This window comes from Halichondria panicea, chromosome 10 (genome assembly GCF_963675165.1).
Source record: "Halichondria panicea chromosome 10, odHalPani1.1, whole genome shotgun sequence".
In the NCBI taxonomy this organism is placed as follows: domain Eukaryota; kingdom Metazoa; phylum Porifera; class Demospongiae; order Suberitida; family Halichondriidae; genus Halichondria; species Halichondria panicea.
The window spans coordinates 2,945,790-2,963,397 of NC_087386.1; the positions used below are offsets into that span (position 1 = coordinate 2,945,790).

General features: G+C 43.0%; 7 protein-coding genes across 10 annotated transcripts; 5 read left to right on the plus strand and 2 right to left on the minus strand.

Annotated features, from left to right (window-relative positions):
• The first annotated feature begins 2 nt into the window (after nucleotides 1–2).
• On the plus strand, nucleotides 3–2,306 carry LOC135343139 (band 7 protein AGAP004871-like). Its single transcript, XM_064540107.1, has 5 exons — nucleotides 3–162; nucleotides 314–600; nucleotides 857–1,195; nucleotides 1,346–1,522; nucleotides 2,046–2,306. Exons 1-5 carry the CDS (start codon nucleotides 90–92, stop codon nucleotides 2,115–2,117), a joined length of 948 nt encoding a protein of 315 aa, XP_064396177.1. The 5' UTR covers nucleotides 3–89; the 3' UTR covers nucleotides 2,118–2,306.
• Nucleotides 2,307–2,336: 30 nt separating this feature from the next.
• Nucleotides 2,337–5,253, plus strand: LOC135343142 (band 7 protein AGAP004871-like). Of its 2 annotated transcripts, none has more exons than XM_064540113.1 (7): nucleotides 2,337–2,553; nucleotides 2,838–3,016; nucleotides 3,198–3,353; nucleotides 3,599–3,802; nucleotides 3,967–4,022; nucleotides 4,195–4,273; nucleotides 4,936–5,253. In XM_064540113.1, exons 1-7 carry the CDS (start codon nucleotides 2,481–2,483, stop codon nucleotides 5,122–5,124), a joined length of 936 nt encoding a protein of 311 aa, XP_064396183.1. In that variant the 5' UTR covers nucleotides 2,337–2,480; the 3' UTR covers nucleotides 5,125–5,253. The 2 variants fall into 2 exon arrangements, with proteins under 2 accessions (XP_064396183.1, XP_064396184.1); XM_064540114.1 differs by having other exon boundaries at nucleotides 2,901–3,016.
• Nucleotides 5,254–5,396: 143 nt separating this feature from the next.
• LOC135343143 (band 7 protein AGAP004871-like) lies at nucleotides 5,397–7,292 on the plus strand. Its single transcript, XM_064540115.1, has 5 exons — nucleotides 5,397–5,560; nucleotides 5,672–5,958; nucleotides 6,078–6,416; nucleotides 6,567–6,743; nucleotides 7,109–7,292. The coding sequence occupies exons 1-5, from the start codon at nucleotides 5,521–5,523 to the stop codon at nucleotides 7,178–7,180; spliced, it is 915 nt and encodes a 304-aa protein (XP_064396185.1). The 5' UTR covers nucleotides 5,397–5,520; the 3' UTR covers nucleotides 7,181–7,292.
• A 25-nt stretch (nucleotides 7,293–7,317) lies between these two features.
• LOC135343138 (band 7 protein AGAP004871-like) lies at nucleotides 7,318–10,282 on the plus strand. 2 transcript variants are annotated; one of them, XM_064540105.1, is made up of 7 exons: nucleotides 7,318–7,530; nucleotides 7,800–7,978; nucleotides 8,212–8,367; nucleotides 8,595–8,798; nucleotides 8,958–9,013; nucleotides 9,142–9,220; nucleotides 9,972–10,282. In XM_064540105.1, exons 1-7 carry the CDS (start codon nucleotides 7,368–7,370, stop codon nucleotides 10,158–10,160), a joined length of 1,026 nt encoding a protein of 341 aa, XP_064396175.1. In that variant the 5' UTR covers nucleotides 7,318–7,367; the 3' UTR covers nucleotides 10,161–10,282. The 2 variants fall into 2 exon arrangements, with proteins under 2 accessions (XP_064396175.1, XP_064396176.1); XM_064540106.1 differs by having other exon boundaries at nucleotides 7,319–7,530; nucleotides 7,863–7,978.
• A 187-nt stretch (nucleotides 10,283–10,469) lies between these two features.
• Nucleotides 10,470–12,835, minus strand: LOC135343147 (large ribosomal subunit protein eL8-like). The gene is made up of 6 exons (XM_064540118.1): nucleotides 12,707–12,835; nucleotides 12,333–12,462; nucleotides 11,800–11,949; nucleotides 11,242–11,462; nucleotides 10,932–11,062; nucleotides 10,470–10,743 (listed from the first exon to the last, which is right to left on the minus strand). Exons 1-6 carry the CDS (start codon nucleotides 12,707–12,709, stop codon nucleotides 10,572–10,574), a joined length of 807 nt encoding a protein of 268 aa, XP_064396188.1. The 5' UTR covers nucleotides 12,710–12,835; the 3' UTR covers nucleotides 10,470–10,571.
• On the plus strand, nucleotides 12,795–14,118 carry LOC135343154 (mediator of RNA polymerase II transcription subunit 22-like). Of its 2 annotated transcripts, none has more exons than XM_064540127.1 (3): nucleotides 12,795–12,927; nucleotides 13,021–13,107; nucleotides 13,836–14,118. In XM_064540127.1, the coding sequence occupies exons 1-3, from the start codon at nucleotides 12,808–12,810 to the stop codon at nucleotides 14,022–14,024; spliced, it is 396 nt and encodes a 131-aa protein (XP_064396197.1). In that variant the 5' UTR covers nucleotides 12,795–12,807; the 3' UTR covers nucleotides 14,025–14,118. The 2 variants fall into 2 exon arrangements, with proteins under 2 accessions (XP_064396197.1, XP_064396198.1); XM_064540128.1 differs by having other exon boundaries at nucleotides 13,021–13,089.
• Nucleotides 14,058–17,588, minus strand: LOC135343130 (mitochondrial-processing peptidase subunit alpha-like). The gene is made up of 6 exons (XM_064540096.1): nucleotides 17,292–17,588; nucleotides 16,420–16,685; nucleotides 15,868–16,224; nucleotides 15,371–15,733; nucleotides 15,144–15,288; nucleotides 14,058–14,335 (listed from the first exon to the last, which is right to left on the minus strand). The coding sequence occupies exons 1-6, from the start codon at nucleotides 17,530–17,532 to the stop codon at nucleotides 14,154–14,156; spliced, it is 1,554 nt and encodes a 517-aa protein (XP_064396166.1). The 5' UTR covers nucleotides 17,533–17,588; the 3' UTR covers nucleotides 14,058–14,153.
• Between the last annotated feature and the right edge of the window lie 20 nt (nucleotides 17,589–17,608).

Sequence of the window (17,608 nt, forward strand, 5' to 3'; positions counted from 1 at the left end):
GGGTTAAAGAACAAAGCAAACACCCCAGGCCCACCCAACATCTTGTGAACTCCTTTCCGCTGTGTACAGGATCGATCTAGGACGACTAGATGAGCACTGAGCTTGAGGTGGAGCTTGCAATAATGTCTACTGAAGAAGAGACAATGCTAGGCCAGAAAACAGGTTAATGGGTGCATGCAGCGCAGGCAATAAGTATACAGGTATTAAACCAGTAGAAGTTATCTGTGACTAGATATATATCTATGACTGGTTTAGCTTTTCAGTAATTCTTTAGTCAGCAGCTACTTTTAATAGTGAGGTGTTCCTTTTGCAGGTCAAATCATGGACTATGACGAAGCCCCTCCGTCTGGATTTGGCACCGTGCTCTGTACGTGGACGCTGATCATAATCTCTGGGATTCTCATTGTGTTAACGTTTCCCTTTAGTCTCTTTGTCATGATCAAAGTGATCCCTCAATACGAGCGTGCTATTATCTTTCGACTTGGTCGTATCAAGGGAGGCAAGGAACAAGGTCCTGGTCTCTTCTTCATCATACCTTGCATTGATAAGGTGGAAAGGGTAGACACTAGGCTGAAGACTTTCGACGTACCCCCTCAGAAAGTAAGGCAATATAAATTGAAGTTACCGTATTACTGAAAAACCTTTGATAATTAACCTTTGCGTTCTGGCAAGGATCGTGTCATACAAGTACAAGTATATAGGTTTTTAAACTCACAAAACATTCTAGTAATACGGTAGTATAAATATGAGAAATGCAATTACCAATTCACAATTAGTAATGCTGCATTTTCTGCTCCTAAGATGCTCCCTTAGCTACTTTAACAGCCACCCGCAACTGTCCATTTTTCTTCTCCAGATATTGTCCAAGGACAGTGTGACGGTAAATGTGGATGCAATTGTTATCTTCCGTATTGTAGACCCAGTTATATCTGTGGTTAAAGTGACAAATGCCGACAGGGCCACTCGTCTCCTCGCTCAGACCACCCTCAGAAACATCCTAGGCTCTCACAAGCTTTCAGAGCTTCTGGAGAGTCGTGAATCCATTCAGCAACAGCTTCGTCAGCAATTGGACGAGGGCACCGACCCCTGGGGCGTCAAGGTGGAGACTGTAGCAATCAAGGATGTACGTATTCCTAAGGAGTTGCAACGATCAATGGCAGCTGAAGCTGAAGCCAACAGAGAAGCCAAGGCTAAGGTGATACAAAATGTGTATATACATTGTATAGGGTACGTGGTTGAATTTGTGTCTGTCGCACTTGAAGTATACTAAGTCTTCCCTTAATTTTGCACATAATTATGTCAATTACCCACTGCTATAACTGCATGCTCATTCACACACCCACAGGTGATTACGGCCACTGGAGAGGTCAATGCTGCCCGAGCACTGAAGGAAGCTGCTGAGAGCATTGGCTCTTCTCCAACAGCAATGCAACTGAGGTACCTGCAGACCTTGAACATCATTGCAGCAGAGAGGGGCTCCACCATCATCTTTCCTATACCCATTGATATGATGGGACCTATGGTGAGAGGAATGTGTAACCCTCTAAGCTGTTTTGTCTTTAGTGTGAAGTGCAGCGTTTGTGTGGTTAATAATGCATGTGAACCCTCTGAAATTTATTTGCTTGCATGTTTTACGTTTTATCATACTCAACTAAAGAAGCCAAGCTTAATATGTACTCAGGAAGCCAAGTTGAATATTAGTGAGACCCTCCAAGCTTGTTTGGTCTGTTGTTTATAATGCTATTATAGTGAACCCTCTAAAATGGATTGCTTAGCATATTTCACTTCTATGTATTGCATCATTGTACTCTACCAAGGAAGCCAAGCCCGCTTAATGGGTTTGGGACAATAATGTACTCAGGAAGCCAAGCTGATAATGATTTAGGCATGAATAGTTACTCACTCTTGATTTGGACTCACTGGTGATTTGGAACAATAAATGTTTACTTTAGGGGTGTGTTAGGAATGTGTATCATGAATTTGGGTGCATGTTTATTTTACAGGTCACTGGTGTGTCAGGAATGTGTGTAATGTCCCCCATGCAGGCTCACCAGTTGCAGCAGAAAGCTACTGCATTCCCTCAAGTGCAAGTGGCAGAGGACACAAAGATTGACTAGTTTTCTCGATTGACTTAGTAACTATGCTGAAAATAGATGGTCCTTGAATGAGTGTTCAATGCTGTGTTATGTGTGTTTTCAGGAGTATTCATGCACTCCTGGTGTTTTTGATAGCCTGTTCGTGTAAAAACAATTACTTAGAAATGTTTCTGTGTCTATCATAGCTTAATGAATAATGCTGCCTCTTGATATGTGCACTGCTATTTGATTTAACGCCGCGGTTAAATCCGGAGAAGCTAATAGGTGTGGTACGTCCCTGGAAGTTGCAGTCAGCTCTAGCTCTTCTCCTTCCCGACAATACCTGTTTACGTACCTGCCTAGGCCTGAGACACGCCAAGAAGAGTTTGGGAGCTAGACAGTGCCATGGCATCCGAAGAAATAGTAGAAATCGGCATGGCGTTGGAGCCTAAGAGATCACAGCAAGACAGCATTGGAGGTTTGTCAGTATGCAAAATCAGACCCATGTACCATTAATAAAATGCATGCATGTAGTCCATGCATATTCGCATAGCGCAGAATTATGTTCATTGTGTTTGCAAACACACTTTTTGAATGGTTGGATCCTATTATTGCAATTGAGAAAGCCTGTCTGTATGAATTCAATGGTGTAGCGAACACATTTTATTTTAGACATACACGTACAACTGCTTGAGCTAGCTAGGGTGAGTTTGGTGTGGTGTGCTCTGTGTGAGTTTTATTGATAGTCGTTGCCCACCCAAGCTCTCCCAGGGGTAATGACGAGGTCAAGAGGGCACAAAGACTACCAGACCATTCCCCCTATAGGTATGACTGATGATGTGGATGTGGGGGGTGGGGGTGGCTGCTCCATAGTATTGGCTGTCATCTCTTTCATCATTGTCATTTTCACATTTCCCTTTTCACTCATCTATTCTATCAAGGTAAGCGTGCATCTTTATTCTGTGTCACCTTTTGAGAATTGTACTCACTTCAATGTTCTAATCCAGTAGTTACATGTAACAAGCTGAAAACTGTTGCCAATTTTCCACTTTCTATAATACATTAATAAATCACTTTCTGAAGGGATGTGACTTGTTTATTATTCAATCTCTCCACCTGTAGATTGTGAAGGAGTATGAGCGAGCAGTGATCCTGAGGCTGGGTCGACTGACAGGTCGCAGGGCCAAGGGGCCGGGTCTATTCTTTGTCCTGCCCTGCATCGACACTGTGCAAGTGGTCGACCTCAGAACTGTCACTCTGGACGTACCACCACAGGAGGTGAGGGGTTGATGTTTGGTATTGTCTGATTCACCATAATTATACACTAGGAACTACAAAATATACTCATGCTTAGAGTCTAGATGTGTGCGTGTGTTTTTGTTAGTTTTTACATTCACTGTACATGTCTAGCTAGTGTCTAGCTAGTGGTTAGTCTGGAGCTTGATAACGGCTATTAATAGGCAAACGTCTAATAACCTTGTACTTGGTCCTATTGACCTTGTACTTCTCCCCTCTCTATACAGATCCTGACTAAGGACAGTGTGACTGCCAAGGTCGATGCTGTGGTCTACTTCAGGATAGCAGACCCCATAGCCGCCATCCTCAAGGCTGAGAATGCCAAGGACTCCACTTTCCGAATCTCTCAGAGCACTCTGCGTGATGTCCTTGGTACCAGAACACTGGCTGAGATTCTGGCCGAGAGAGATGTCATCAGTGAGCAGCTCGGGGTAAGTGGTGCTGGGTGGTGTATGTTTGGCTAGAGCTTGTTGCCATACTAGCATTTGTAGATATACATGTAACCTTTATTATAATTACTTGTAAGATTTGTCAAGCTTTTCTCCAGGCTTAGTCTATTGAAATGCATGTGTTGTTGGTATGTCCATCGATATAGACTCTTCTTGATACTGCCACTGACCGCTGGGGAGTCAAGGTGCTGCGTGTGGAAATGTAAGTACTTGTAATGACACATACACCAACACCACTGGTTACCACTACACCAACACATACACTGGTCGAGGCTCCACCATTTGACATACTGATAAGCTCAAATATTTTCGTTTACGTCTTAAACTGTAGGGAATCAGAAAGTTAATGTCTTTGTTGTTTTGCTCCCTCATAGGAAGGATGTGACTCTTCCCACTTCAATGCAACGCTCCATGGCAGCTGAGGCTGAGGCTGACAGGGAGGCTCGTGCCAAGGTGAGGGGATCCACACACTCTGAGTCTAAGAGTCGCTCATATTTAGAGTTTGGTTGCATGGGACCTGCTTTTCACGGCTCTGATTTTCACCTTTTAAGCTCATTGAGATTTGCACTTTTTACGTACTGTGTACTGACTCTGAATAAAATCTTATTGACTATAGTTATGGGCTGCATATCCTGATCACTTCCTGGTTGCCCTCTAGAGTACTGGGATTTCCCGGGCAGAAATAGTAGGTGGACCATAGCAAAAACACCATTAATCTCAGAAATAGTTGCCAGTAGTCTCTGCTGTATCATCTTTTAGCCTGTAGAAGTCGCTCTAAGCATTTGTATCAGCAAACAACCAAAAAATCGGGGAGGTTCGCTTAAAAAGAGCGTTTTATATTGGAATTGTAAGAATCAGAAATAGTTGTCACTGTTCGTCTAGTGCCTTGTGAACTGTAACTTTTTTGGCTGCACTCATTTCCAAAGGAGAACACTCCTGTTACACAAGTGATGTTTAATGCTTATTTTCTTACCCAAAAAATTTCTCTATGTCATACACATAAAAAACAAAAATTAGCTAAAGTGTCTGCTAATATCTATATAATATCAATTTTATATTGGCTTCACTTTGCATAGTACTGTCTAACATGTCCCCCCTCCCCCCACCGCCTATAGGTTGTGTCTGCTGAGGGAGAACAGCGAGCAGCGAGGAAGCTCCGTGAGGCAGCTGATGTGCTTGATGAGTCCCCAGCAGCCCTCCAACTGCGTTACCTGCAGACTCTCAACACCATCTCAGCCGAGAACAACCACACCTATGTGTTCCCTCTTCCCATTGACCTGCTCACTAAAATGCTGTCAAAGTGAACTTTTTAGTTATAATATGTATAGACTGGAAAATGCGATAGTAGGCCCTATGATTTAGGGTTCAGATTTATTCACTCTGTAGAATGTGTATAGGCTTAATTGTTGTACTTAATTTGTGCTGTGCCATTACTGCTGTTCATCTGTACTGTGGGTTAGAGTTAGGGTTAGTGTGATTTTAACTTCCCCGGGATTGGGGGAGTCTAGCCACGCCCTCCCCAACTTTATATTGCAAAGAGGCTAGAATTCGAGACTAGAACAAAAGCAACCGGACCCCACCCATAGATATATCTTGGTAGTGCACTTTCTACAGGATCTAGGACCGATCTAGACTTGACTAGACTAGAGCTAGCTTGACAGCTAAAACCTTTAACTTTCATCATCGACGAGCTTGTAATAATGTCTACTGAAAAAGATATAATGCTAGGCCAGAAAACAGGTAAAGTTTAATGAGTGCATGCAATAAGTAGACAGATAGATCTAATAATTAAACCACAGCTTTTCAGTTGACTCAGCAGCTACTATCTTTAATGAGGTGTTCCTTTTGCAGATAGAATCGTGGACTATGACGAAGTCCCTCCGTCTGGATTTGGCACTGTGCTCTGTACATGGACGCTGATCATAATCTCTGGGATTCTCATTGTGTTAACGTTTCCCTTTAGTCTCTTTGTCGTGATCAAAGTGATCCCTCAATACGAGCGTGCTGTTATCTTTCGACTTGGTCGTATCAAGGGAGGCAAGGAACAAGATCCTGGTCTCTTCTTCATCATTCCTTGCATTGATAGAGTGGAGAGGGTAGACACTAGGCTGAAAACTTTCGACGTACCCCCTCAGAAAGTAAGGCATAATTGCAACATTGAACATGTGTACCAATTCACCAAATATTAATGCTACATATTCGATACTAAGCTGTTCTCTAAGCTGCTAAAATGCTTGGTATAACCTTTTTCTTTCAGATATTGTCCAAGGACAGTGTGACGGTAAATGTGGATGCAATTGTTAACTTCCGTATTGTAGACCCAGTCGTGTCTGTGGTCAAAGTGACAAATGCCGACAGGGCCACTCGTCTTCTTGCTCAGACCACCCTCAGAAACATCCTAGGCTCTCACAAGCTCTCAGAGCTTCTGGAGAGTCGTGAATCCATTCAACAACAGCTTCGTCAGCAATTAGACGAGGGCACCGACCCCTGGGGCGTCAAGGTGGAGACTGTGGCAATCAAGGATGTACGTATCCCTCAAGAGTTGCAAAGGTCAATGGCAGCTGAGGCTGAAGCCGCCAGAGAGGCCAAGGCTAAAGTGAGTGTGTGTGCGTACGTGCGTGCGTGTGTGTTAAATTTGTGTCTGTCGACTTGAAATGTACTCCCTTCAATTTTTTGCAAACACCGATTACCTGCTATAGGTGCATACTTACCCTCATGTTTCACAAATCCACACACACACACACAGGTGATTACGGCCACTGGAGAGGTCAACGCTGCTCGAGCACTGAAGGAGGCTGCTGAGAGCATTAGCTCCTCTCCAACAGCAATGCAACTGAGGTACCTGCAGACCTTGAACATCATTGCAGCAGAGAGGGGCTCCACCATTATCTTCCCTATACCCATTGACATGATGGGACCTATGGTGAGGGGAGTGTGTGAATCTGATCTGAAGTTGTTTGTCTAATTAGTGAGAACCCTCTAAGCTTGTTTTGTCTTTAGTGTGAAGACAGCGTTGGTGTAGTTAATAATGCATGTGAAAAATAATGCATGTGAACCCTCTGAAATTCATTTGCTTGCATGTTTCACGTGTTATTATTGCATCATCATACTCTACTAAGGAAGCCACTTAAGCTTAATGGATTTGACAATAATGTACTCAGGAGCTGGATTTGGGACAATAATGTTTACTTTAGGGGTGTGTCAGGAATGTGCATATTCCCCTTGGATTTGGGCTACATGAATATTTTAAAGGTGTGTCAGGAATGTGTGTAATGTCCCCCCATGCAGGCTCACCAGTTGCAGCAAAAAGCTACTGCATTCCCTCAAGTGCAAGTGGCAGAGGACACAAAGATTGACTAGTTTTGAACTTGATATTGACTTATAGTAACACTGAAACTAAGTAGATGGTCTAACAATTGTGTTATGTGTGTTTTGATAGCCTGTTAGTCAAAATGAATAATTATGGTGTTGACTCATTTAACGCCGCGGTTAAATCCAGAGAAGCTAATAGGTGTGGTCCTCCCATGTTTGGAAGTTGCCATTTGACATGCAACGCTCTTCTCTTCCCAACACTATAAACAAACCTATTTACCTGCCTGAGAACACACCAAGAAGAGTTTGGGAGCTAGACAGTGCCATGGCGTCCCAAGAAATAGTGGAAATCGACGTGGCGTTGAAGCCTAAGAGGTCACAGCAAGACAGCATTGGAGGTTTGTCAGTGTGCAAAATCAGGCCCATGTACCATTTAAAATGCATGCATGTAGTCCATGCATATTCGCATAGCGCAGAATTATGCAAACACACTTCTTGAATGGTTGGATCCTATTATTGCAATTGAGAAAGCCTGTCTGTATGAATTCAATGGTGTAGCGAACACATTTTATTTTAGACATACACGTACAACTGCTTGAGCTAGCTAGGGTGAGTTTGGTGTGGTGTGCTCTGTGTGAGTTTTATTGATAGTCGTTGCCCACCCAAGCTCTCCCAGGGGTAATGACGAGGTCAAGAGGGCACAAAGACTACCAGACCATTCCCCCTGTAGATATGACTGATGATGTGGACGTGGGGGGTGGGGGTGGCTGCTCCATAGTATTGGCTGTCATCTCTTTCATCATTGTCATTTTCACATTTCCCTTCTCACTCATCTATACTGTCAAGGTAAGTGTGGATCTTTATTCTGTGTCACCTTTTGAGAATTGTACTCACTTCAATTTTCCTGTAGTATAATTATATTTACTAAAAACTGAATTGGTTACCTTTCTAAAATCGGTCGCCATGATTATTAATATACTAGCAGTTTAAATTTTAGACTGAGCATACATAATTATATCATTTTCTGAAGGAATGTCACTTGTACTTATTTTCATATTCAATCTCTCCACCTGTGACAGATTGTGAAGGAGTATGAGCGAGCAGTGATCCTGAGGCTGGGTCGACTGACAGGTCGCAGGGCCAAGGGGCCGGGTCTATTCTTTGTCCTGCCCTGCATTGACACTGTGCAAGTGGTCGACCTCAGGACTGTCACTCTGGACGTACCACCACAGGAGGTGAGGGGTTGATGTTTGGTATTGTCTGATTCACCACACTAGCAGAATGTACTCTTTACTGAGGGATTGTAGACCGTTAAATGCTTAGAGTGTGTGTGTGTAGATTTTTACATCTACTGTACGTGTCTAGCTAGTGGTTCTCAGGAGCTCGACAATGAGCATCTCTAACGGCTATTAATATGTCTACTTGGTTCTATTGACCTTGTACTTCTCTCCTCTTTATACAGATCCTGACTAAGGACAGTGTGACTGCCAAGGTCGATGCTGTGGTCTACTTCAGGATAGCAGACCCCATAGCCGCCATCCTCAAGGCTGAGAATGCCAAGGACTCCACCTACCGAATCTCTCAGAGCACTCTACGTGATGTCCTTGGTACCAGAACACTGGCTGAGATTCTGGCCGAGAGAGATGTCATCAGTGAGCAGCTCGGGGTAAGTGGTGGTGTATGTTTGAACTATTCAGCTAGAGCTTGTTGTCATACTTATCTAGCATTTGTAGATACATGCATGTAAACTTACTTGCTTGTAAGATTTGTCAAGCTTTTTCTCCAGGCTTAGTCTATTGAAATGCTTATTGGTATGTCCATCCAGACTCTTCTTGACATTGCCACTGATCGTTGGGGAGTCAAGGTGCTGCGTGTGGAAATGTAAGTACATATAGATCAGGCAGAATTATACAACACAGACTAACACACACACACCCCCTTTTACTTAGACAGCAGGGAAGGTAGTAGTTATATAGTCAAATAATTACTTTTTTTGTGCTCCCTCATAGGAAGGATGTGACTCTTCCCACTTCAATGCAACGCTCCATGGCAGCTGAGGCTGAGGCTGACAGGGAGGCTCGTGCCAAGGTGAGGGGATCCACACACTCTGAGTCTAAGACTCGCTCGTATTCAGTAGAGTGGGACCTGTAATACAGTATTTCTTTTCATGGCTCTCTTCCAGTTTCAGATATTTTACGTTGTACTGTTATTCTAAGATTTTAGCAAGGGCGTATGAAGAGAAGAGGGCATGCAACTCACAATGTAAACTGTGTATGCGTCAAAAAACTGATGGTCAGCAGGATATGCTATTTAGCCAACCGCCCACTAGAGGAAGTTGGTCATGATTAATTAAGATTCACGTGAGCTTATGTTTTCTATGTAAAAACTCCAAACCCATCCAAGCTGCTGAGTCGGCACTTTTTATCTACTTTCTTCCATTAGCTCGTTTATCTCTCTTGTATAACTACTCACTTTCTAGTATCACTGAGCATTGTTAGCATCATTTACTACTAGTATAGAGATCGAGCTACAATCATCTGCAGTGTGTTAGTTTAGCTAGCTTAGCTAGAATAGCTACTTTCTCTGTAAGTTTCCGTATATCTTCACCGTGCACGTGCAATGCATTCTTTAGATATAAGACCCCGCCCATTTGTTTTCTGATAGATAGTAGTTGCATGCCCTCTTCTCTTCATACACCCTTGATTTTAGGTCATAATTATGCCTAGACTTGGTACAGTACATGTACATGTAACTTATATCCTGATTACTTGCCCAATTTTTATTGGTACATTTCGCGCAGTACAGTCTAACATGTCCCCCCTCCCCCCGCCGCCTATAGGTGGTGTCTGCCGAGGGAGAACAGCGAGCAGCGAGGAAGCTCCGTGAGGCAGCTGATGTGCTTGACGAGTCCCCAGCAGCCCTCCAACTGCGTTACCTGCAGACTCTAAACACCATCTCAGCCGAGAACAACCACACCTATGTGTTCCCTCTTCCCATTGACCTCCTCGCCAAAATGCTGTCAAAGTGAAATTTTTTATGAAATGAAAAATGTGATAGGACCGCTTTTAGAGCTCAGATTTATGTGTGATGTGACTCTGTAGAAATGTAGGCTTGTTGTACTGTGTGCTGTCAATATTGTTGTTTATGGGAGACAGTGAACGATCAGACAGGAGGTATCCCTCGCTTGTTCCGTGTACATGTATCAATGTCTATGGTAAAAACCATAAATGAACATACATGTTCTAGGATATATCAAATTTTAATTTATTTTTATTGCTTGAAGCACGCCTAATACCAGGAGCTACAAGTCAATTATGCCATGGTATATACATCGGTATATGGCGAGAAAGTTTTATTGGATTGACAGTAAGTATTCGCATGTATATACATCACACACACCATACTCACAAAACATTGGTAAAACAAACTATTGTCCAATCTACATCTTCTTTGCCAACTCTCTAGCTTTGAGTTTTTCGACCTTGGCTTTTGCATTTCTTGCCTTGATTCCCATGATTCCACCTCCCCACGTTTTCCTGATCTCGTCAAACCTCTCATTGTAGTTGGTGCGAATAGCATCGGCTAGTTGACCAAAGGTGCCCTTGTCCTCGCTGCATGGGAGAGAGTGAGTTAGATTAAGGCACCATAACCATGACTAAAGCGACAGCCAAACCACTCTAATCCAAACACTAAAATTTAATGGTACTACTGTGCCTGCTTAATTATATACTCATACGCACACAACCATGTGATAACTAAAATCATTTTAATTAACTTGTTGTAATTAAGTTTCCCTTACTTTCTTACTCCTGCAAGACAGACTGCCGTGGCTGTCTTCTTGTGGACCAGCTTTCCCAGTCGTGCTTTGCCTTTAACAATGCAGTAGGGGATATCCATCTTGCGGCACAGGGCAGGCAGGAATACAACAATCTATACATATAAACACACCAATACGATTGTGATGAATTTTGTATATCATCATCATTTGCAGAACTACAGTGCTGGTAATACTACAGTCTACTCAGACAGAGATTCCCTTGCTAACTAGATTTAGTTTCCTGAACCATACAATGAACTGTTACCTAGCTAGAGTGTGTCAACCTACTTACCTCTATGGGGTCCACGTCGTGAGAAATGACCACCAGAGTAGCCTTCTTCTGCTCAATAAGACGGGTGATGTTGTTGATCCCGTACTTGAGGGTGATGGGCTTCTTCCCCGGAGTGCTCTCTGCTCCCTCACTCTTCTTCTCGGCAGTGCTGCGAAGACGCTCCTTCTTCATAGCCTTGGTCTCTGGGCGGTACTTATGGAGCAGCTTGAATAGCTGGATGGCTGGAGGGGAGTTACATGTAAGTATTGGGAAAGAGAAAACCTAGGGAATAACGACCATAATACAGTTTGGGGGTGAGATACATTTACATACACAAATAAATATAGTACACATGGCCACACATGTATATTGTCACAAAAGTGGGAGAGCTTGAACGAAAAATACAGAGCTAGACCCTTACTTGAAATCATATGCTTATAATCCAACGGATGTTTGGAGGCGAGGTACATTTACATACACAATACAGAGCTAGACCCTTACATGAAAAGTCGGTTATAATTTAACGGATGGCTAATGTACATGTAGCAGCTGAGACGAGCCACTCTGCTTATGCTTCACCTGTTTGCCTGTCAAGAGTCTGAGTGAACTGATTGATGCTGGGGGGCACCTTCAGACGCTGATACAGGACTTGTCTTTGCCTCTGAAGACGGATGTACTTGGGCCAACGGACATATCGAGATAGGTTACGTTTGGGTTGGACGTTCCCTCCTGCAACAATAAGGACAATATCAATAAGAGAAGTCACAACGTCTGTGCAAAGCATTCAATTAAAAACTTAGCGTACAAACCAATTAAGATACCTAACATGTCATTAATAGCTGTAATCGCATGTCCTATTATTCACTGTGATTCGTACAGTGATTAATCGCGTATCAGTAATTGCAATGGATTAATAGCACTCATAACAAGCACTGGCAAGGTTAATAGCACTCGGCTGCGCCTCGTGCAATTAGTATCCTTTCCTTGCCATTGCTTGTTACTCGTGCTATTAATCCCATATTGCACTCTTAGCCATACTATTAATTATACGAATTGTTGTATCACAGCAATAACCTTTGTTGTATTCTAGCAGGGTCTTACAGAGGTCTTACCAATTCCAAAGTTCTTTGGTCTCTTCTCGATCAGAGGGTTAGTCTCTTTCTTAGGTGTCTGTTTGGCCACATAGGGAGCGGCTGCGACCTTCTTGGTCCGCTTGACACTCTTCACCTTTGTCTTGGGAGGCTACCAGGGGAAAAGAGTAAGATAGATCAAGTATACTGCTCACCCACTAATGATGCAGCATCAGTACTGGATAGCCACAATGGCCATGGGTGGTATCAACGCATGCTATCAAATTCCATACTAAAAACATACCTGGTTACCTCTAAGCATCGTAAAGCATAAAATACTACACAGATCTTTGCAATGCCACAGAGTATGTTACTCAAATATGCATGAAAAAAGCGATGCAAACAGATTTACTCACCATGCTGTGTCCTTTCTGTACCAGTACAAGTAGAGGAAAGCACGTGGAGTGTAGCTTCCGTATAACTCCGCCCAACAATTCTTATTGGAGCTAGCCGGCCAATGGTGAACATGTCTGCTATGAAGAAAGAGTCGTTGCAAGTTTCTGCCTACTCTAGAAGACTCAAGGACAACATGAAGTCAATCCTAGACAACTATGCAGAGATTCTCAAAGCGGCAAAAGTAAGTTATATTTCTCTATGGCCTAGAATATACCTATTTTCTTACAGTGCAAACTGATGATTTAATATGGTTATTTCACCTTGTACACCTCAGGTAACTGATGCTAATGATCCAGATGCAGTATCCGATGCTGGTTTGGCTCATATTGAAAATGAAATTGAAGTACGAGCAGCAAACATAGTAAGAGATTAATATATACTACTGCCATATGGGGTGATATGGGGTGCCAAAATGGATGCTGTGTAAAAAGGAGTCAATGTTTGCTAAGAGTTAAAAATGTAGCCAATGAGAGTGTAAGGAGCTGGAATCAAGCTCGAGGGGTGCTGCACAGAGCAGGCTGGAGAAACCCAATGAGTGACCTTAATGAACTAAAGTCAACTGGTTCCAGCCTGCTCTGTGCAGCCCCACTCTCCAGTTTATCGTTAAATCGTATAGTAAAGGTCGACTTACTACAAAACACGGAATACTATGATATGGTAAACATCGACTCTTTTGTACATCGACTTCGACTGCTGTTAATATAAAGAGACTGTGTAAACATAGACTGATTTTTAGAACTGCATGAAATAATAATTTTAACACAAACGGCACCCCGTATATCATCGGCTCATTTTTAAAACATCGACCTTTAAAGTATCGACTCTTAGTAAACATAAACTACACAGCATCTATTTTGGATTTTGACACAAACGGCATCCCATGCTGTATTACCGTATATCTTCTAATTCAGCAAAAAATATTAGAACAACGAAAATTGCCCAAAAGAGTGTCCGGGGTAATTAGCGATAAATTAATAATTACGTTTGCGAGATTAAGAGATTTGTGTGTGCAAAAATTAATTATAATTATGGTATAATAATATAATATATATAACCACACCCTATAACGCACCTTTCATACATATGTAGGTACGGGCTGCAGAGGGCCTCTCTAAACTGGTGTCTGATTTGAAGGAGAATATGATTTTAAACGACTTCTCCACCATCAACCAAAGCACTACTAACAGAATATCAGAGCTGAAGGAACTGAAGTCTCAGAAAGAGGACGAGATCACTCAACTGTATTCACAGCCTAGAGAACTAAGAACTTCTTTATAGTGTGTACTTTCATTGTTACTCAATTCATATGTATTAACTATAAATTGCAGTCAAGATGACGCAACTCACATAATTATATATATAATTCTGACAATGATACAAAATTAAGAATAACGGCATGAATTTACGTCAAGACTGACCAAAAGTGAATAACTTTTTCTTCGATCTAAGCACCCCCTTGTTTTTGAACAAAGCTGTCTCTAGGTCAGTTCTAGAGGGCACTTCAGAGAGGTCTCCTAGAGCAGCGAAAGCAGGACTGCTCTCCATCAGTCGTTGACCCACCCTTTGCACATCAGAACTCGTTACGGTATCTGTGTGTATGGGAAGAGGAGGTGGGGTGAGTGTATGTGAGCGAAAAGGGCAGGGATTGGAAACAAAAATGTTGGCGTGAAACACTCTGCGTTATAGGGCGTGGTTAAAACTATAGAAGGATTATATTTATAGTCAGTATGCTCATCACCTGTCTTGACTGCTATGCAATGTGCTGTTACATAGAAATTGATCACTGTTCAAAGAACTCTTGAGCTTATCTATAGCATGAAGCCATTCCATGTACAATGTAGCATAACCAAGTCAAGCAATGCCCTTTGCTGTTTTGGCTTCACAGCAGGGAAAGAGAAAAGTTAACATAGAGTGGTTCAAGCTTGAAATCAGAATGAAGAAAACGGACTTAAAGCTAGTCAGTGAGTCAGTGATGTAACTTACTTCTCGAGAGTATCTCCAAGCCCCTGAGTGATTGCTAGTGGAAAGGAGAGCTAGATACAATGACAGAACAATCAACCACTAAAATAATCGCGATCGCTAAATCATAACGCGGAGTTTTTCAACTGTTTACACAGGGAGGCCCGGTCGTTTCCAATCGCTGTCAATGATGTGAGCATGACTTGTGCATAATTATTGTGAAACAACACTCTACCACAACACAACACTCATTAGGTAACAAAAAAGCTAAGTAAGAAGGTTGTACAAACTTGAAAGGATAGTAATGTTAGAGTATAAGAATGTAAGCACCCCGAAAACAGTTGTACTATTTTGCGGGGTAACATATTTTGCAGTAAGGGTCCTTGCAAACAACTTTATAATCATAGCATCACAACTAGGCATGTTTCTAAGCCTTACCGATTTTCTCACAGAGTTCCTCCGGGCTCATCTTGAAGTCTTGACCCAACAGTTGTCTCCCAATATCTTCAAACACCACAGCCTTTGATTCCAGGTTCATCATCATGGCCGATTTGAGCTGCTCCTTGGCTCGTGACAGGGCAACCTGAAGAACAAAAAAATTAATTAAATTTACGCAATGAGATGAATTTTTAAGCTGTAAAGTACACATACAATAAGGAACTCACGTCATTAGGAACACCAGTCATGTGATGAAACTGCTGACACAGCACTTGAGTGAGGTCCCTAGCTCGTGAAGGGTGGGCACTGCCCAGTAGACAGAAAATCCCAGAGTCCTTGTAGGCGTGGTTTTGAGCCATTGCCCAGTAGACCCAATGATGCTGTGTCAGCACTCCCTGATAAAGATGTGTGTACATGCCCTTTCCAGGACCCCCTGCAGAGAAAGACCCCCCACCTCCCATGTACATGTTCAGCACTGCATACGGGAAGAAGTCAGGATCAAGGTATGAACAACTTTCCATGGCGATGGCTACGTGAATGAGCTCGGGGAAGGGGTTAGGACCGACCACAGGAGGCCCCTCTCTCTTGATCTGTGTATGGGGGGGGGGCGTATGGGGGTACAGAGAGCGAAGTGATTAACCAATTAAGACATGCATGTAAGTATTATCACAGTTATAAACAATTAGATTCAGCAAGAAAGACCAATAAAAGATAAAGGAGTCACCTTGACATCTGCTGCACTGTACTGAGATATTGACCCATCAATTTGACGCTTGGCCACACCCTTCCATGAAGTATCCGCCTCCACAAAATACTGTTTTGCCAGCTCCAAAAACTGCCCATGATCCACATTAACCCCAGCCAGGACCATCCGTGAGGGGTCAAAGTGCGATGACAGGTACGTCAATAGTTCACCACGGTTAATATTGTCGATGTTCTCCTTTGGACAGATATTGGGTAGACCTAGAGTGTTTAAGGGATAGCTGGCTTGATGTATCATTTCCTCCAAGAGTGCCTCTGAGTTTGGGCCATTGTATATCTCATCCAGCTCAAACCCGACACCAGTCTTTTCTGCATCAAGCTTTGTGCATGTGCATGGAAGTGAGAGTACAATCAATAAAGTAATGCTGTACAATCAATTAAATAATGCTGTTTTTGCAAGGCCTGTTCCTTTTACCAGCCCTTGCTTGCAAAAAGTAGAATGGTGGTATGCAGTACAGTTACAACCTGCCCGTACGAGCTTCTAACACACATGCAGAATTTCATATAAAGTTACCTGTTCCTGTGCTAGAGCTGGTCTCCACACAGCCTCAGCCAAAACGTCCATAGCCTGAGGCAATCCGTGGGAGAGTGAGGACACCATGTAAATGAGTACGTCTCTGGCCCTCTGACAGTTGGGCATGCCCCCAATGGGATCAAGAGTCGCCAGAACACTGTCTCGAGTGGGGTACTTGGCTGTACCATTGAAGGCCATTCTCTGAAGAATGTGAGATAGTCCACTGGTATAGGTGACCTCGTACCTTGAACCAGCATCCACCAGCACTGAAGTTGAAATGGAAGTAATGTGTGCATAAACTAAATGACTGTAATAGTTGACAATAACGGTGTCCTAGATGGCCGGCCAAAGGAACATACCGTACTTCTTTCAAAAGAGGCGCTGTTTTTTAATAATTACGATGTTAGCTAGGGCTATAATCAGAGATAGAAATATTAAATTTGGTCCAAAGAGGCGCATAATTAGAAGGGCGCCTTATAAATAGAGGTTATTTGAACAAGTGGTATCCTCGATTCTAGGCCGCCCTAGAAACAACTTGGAACTCAAGGCTCAGGTCTGAGAGATGACCCTGAAGTGTATCCTTGGCCTTCCAACTGGCCCTTTTGTAGCAACTACAAGTGGAGGACATGCTTCTTAAGTGGAGGACATGTCTCACACATCGCAAGCTTCCTAAAAAAAGAAGTGATCCTGGCCTCCATTTAGCAAGGCGCCACCAAAAAATAATATCTGTAGCCACGTGGAGCTCTATATGGAGACCTCAAACATACTTTTCAGTCTAGGCGGCGTATAATTAGAAGGGGGCCTCTTTTAGAAGTACGGTATACCTAAAATATATGTTCACTTAAACACACAGACAAACAACAAACACGTACCCCCAACAATACCAGATTGACCGAAAGCCTCCTGTGAGGCCACTCTTAGTCCATTCTCCAAACAAGTCACTGTGGTAGGAGGGAACTTAGAGTCCTCAATATTCCAGCTTTGTGACGCATTGTCTGTACGCAGAGGAATCTTTAGATCTGGTAGGGGGGACGTTAATGGTACTTGGGGGTAGGATAATGCTCTGGAAAGCGTTGGTACACTGCATTTTAGGAGTGACAGTCTAGGAATCATTGTGCTGAAGAACCGATCACGTACACGTGGGTGACTGCTGGAGGTTCAAGAGAGGTCATGTGAGCCCCTCCCCTTT

Coding starts and splice junctions, on each gene's coding strand:
- LOC135343139 (XM_064540107.1), top strand. CDS start 90: ATGAGCACTGAGCTTGAGGTGGAGCTTGCAATAATGTCTACTGAAGAA. Junction 1,196..1,345: donor ACAGAGAAGCCAAGGCTAAG/GTGATACAAAAT, acceptor ACACACCCACAG/GTGATTACGGCCACTGGAGA. Junction 1,523..2,045: donor TTGATATGATGGGACCTATG/GTGAGAGGAATG, acceptor TCCCCCATGCAG/GCTCACCAGTTGCAGCAGAA.
- LOC135343130 (XM_064540096.1), bottom strand. CDS start 17,532: ATGATTCCTAGACTGTCACTCCTAAAATGCAGTGTACCAACGCTTTCC. Junction 16,686..17,291: donor TCAATCTGGTATTGTTGGGG/GTACGTGTTTGT, acceptor TTTCAACTTCAG/TGCTGGTGGATGCTGGTTCA. Junction 15,734..15,867: donor ACAGTGCAGCAGATGTCAAG/GTGACTCCTTTA, acceptor CCCCATACACAG/ATCAAGAGAGAGGGGCCTCC.
- LOC135343143 (XM_064540115.1), top strand. CDS start 5,521: ATGTCTACTGAAAAAGATATAATGCTAGGCCAGAAAACAG. Junction 6,417..6,566: donor CCAGAGAGGCCAAGGCTAAA/GTGAGTGTGTGT, acceptor ACACACACACAG/GTGATTACGGCCACTGGAGA. Junction 6,744..7,108: donor TTGACATGATGGGACCTATG/GTGAGGGGAGTG, acceptor CCCCCCATGCAG/GCTCACCAGTTGCAGCAAAA.
- LOC135343147 (XM_064540118.1), bottom strand. Junction 11,950..12,332: donor ACCAAAGAACTTTGGAATTG/GTAAGACCTCTG, acceptor TTATTGTTGCAG/GAGGGAACGTCCAACCCAAA. Junction 11,063..11,241: donor ACGACGTGGACCCCATAGAG/GTAAGTAGGTTG, acceptor TTATATGTATAG/ATTGTTGTATTCCTGCCTGC.
- LOC135343154 (XM_064540127.1), top strand. CDS start 12,808: ATGGTGAACATGTCTGCTATGAAGAAAGAGTCGTTGCAAGTTTCTGCC. Junction 12,928..13,020: donor AGATTCTCAAAGCGGCAAAA/GTAAGTTATATT, acceptor TGTACACCTCAG/GTAACTGATGCTAATGATCC. Junction 13,108..13,835: donor AAGTACGAGCAGCAAACATA/GTAAGAGATTAA, acceptor ATACATATGTAG/GTACGGGCTGCAGAGGGCCT.
- LOC135343138 (XM_064540105.1), top strand. CDS start 7,368: ATGCAACGCTCTTCTCTTCCCAACACTATAAACAAACCTATTTACCTG. Junction 8,368..8,594: donor TGGACGTACCACCACAGGAG/GTGAGGGGTTGA, acceptor CTCTTTATACAG/ATCCTGACTAAGGACAGTGT. Junction 9,014..9,141: donor AAGGTGCTGCGTGTGGAAAT/GTAAGTACATAT, acceptor GCTCCCTCATAG/GAAGGATGTGACTCTTCCCA.
- LOC135343142 (XM_064540113.1), top strand. CDS start 2,481: ATGGCATCCGAAGAAATAGTAGAAATCGGCATGGCGTTGGAGCCTAAG. Junction 3,017..3,197: donor CACTCATCTATTCTATCAAG/GTAAGCGTGCAT, acceptor CTCCACCTGTAG/ATTGTGAAGGAGTATGAGCG. Junction 3,354..3,598: donor TGGACGTACCACCACAGGAG/GTGAGGGGTTGA, acceptor CTCTCTATACAG/ATCCTGACTAAGGACAGTGT.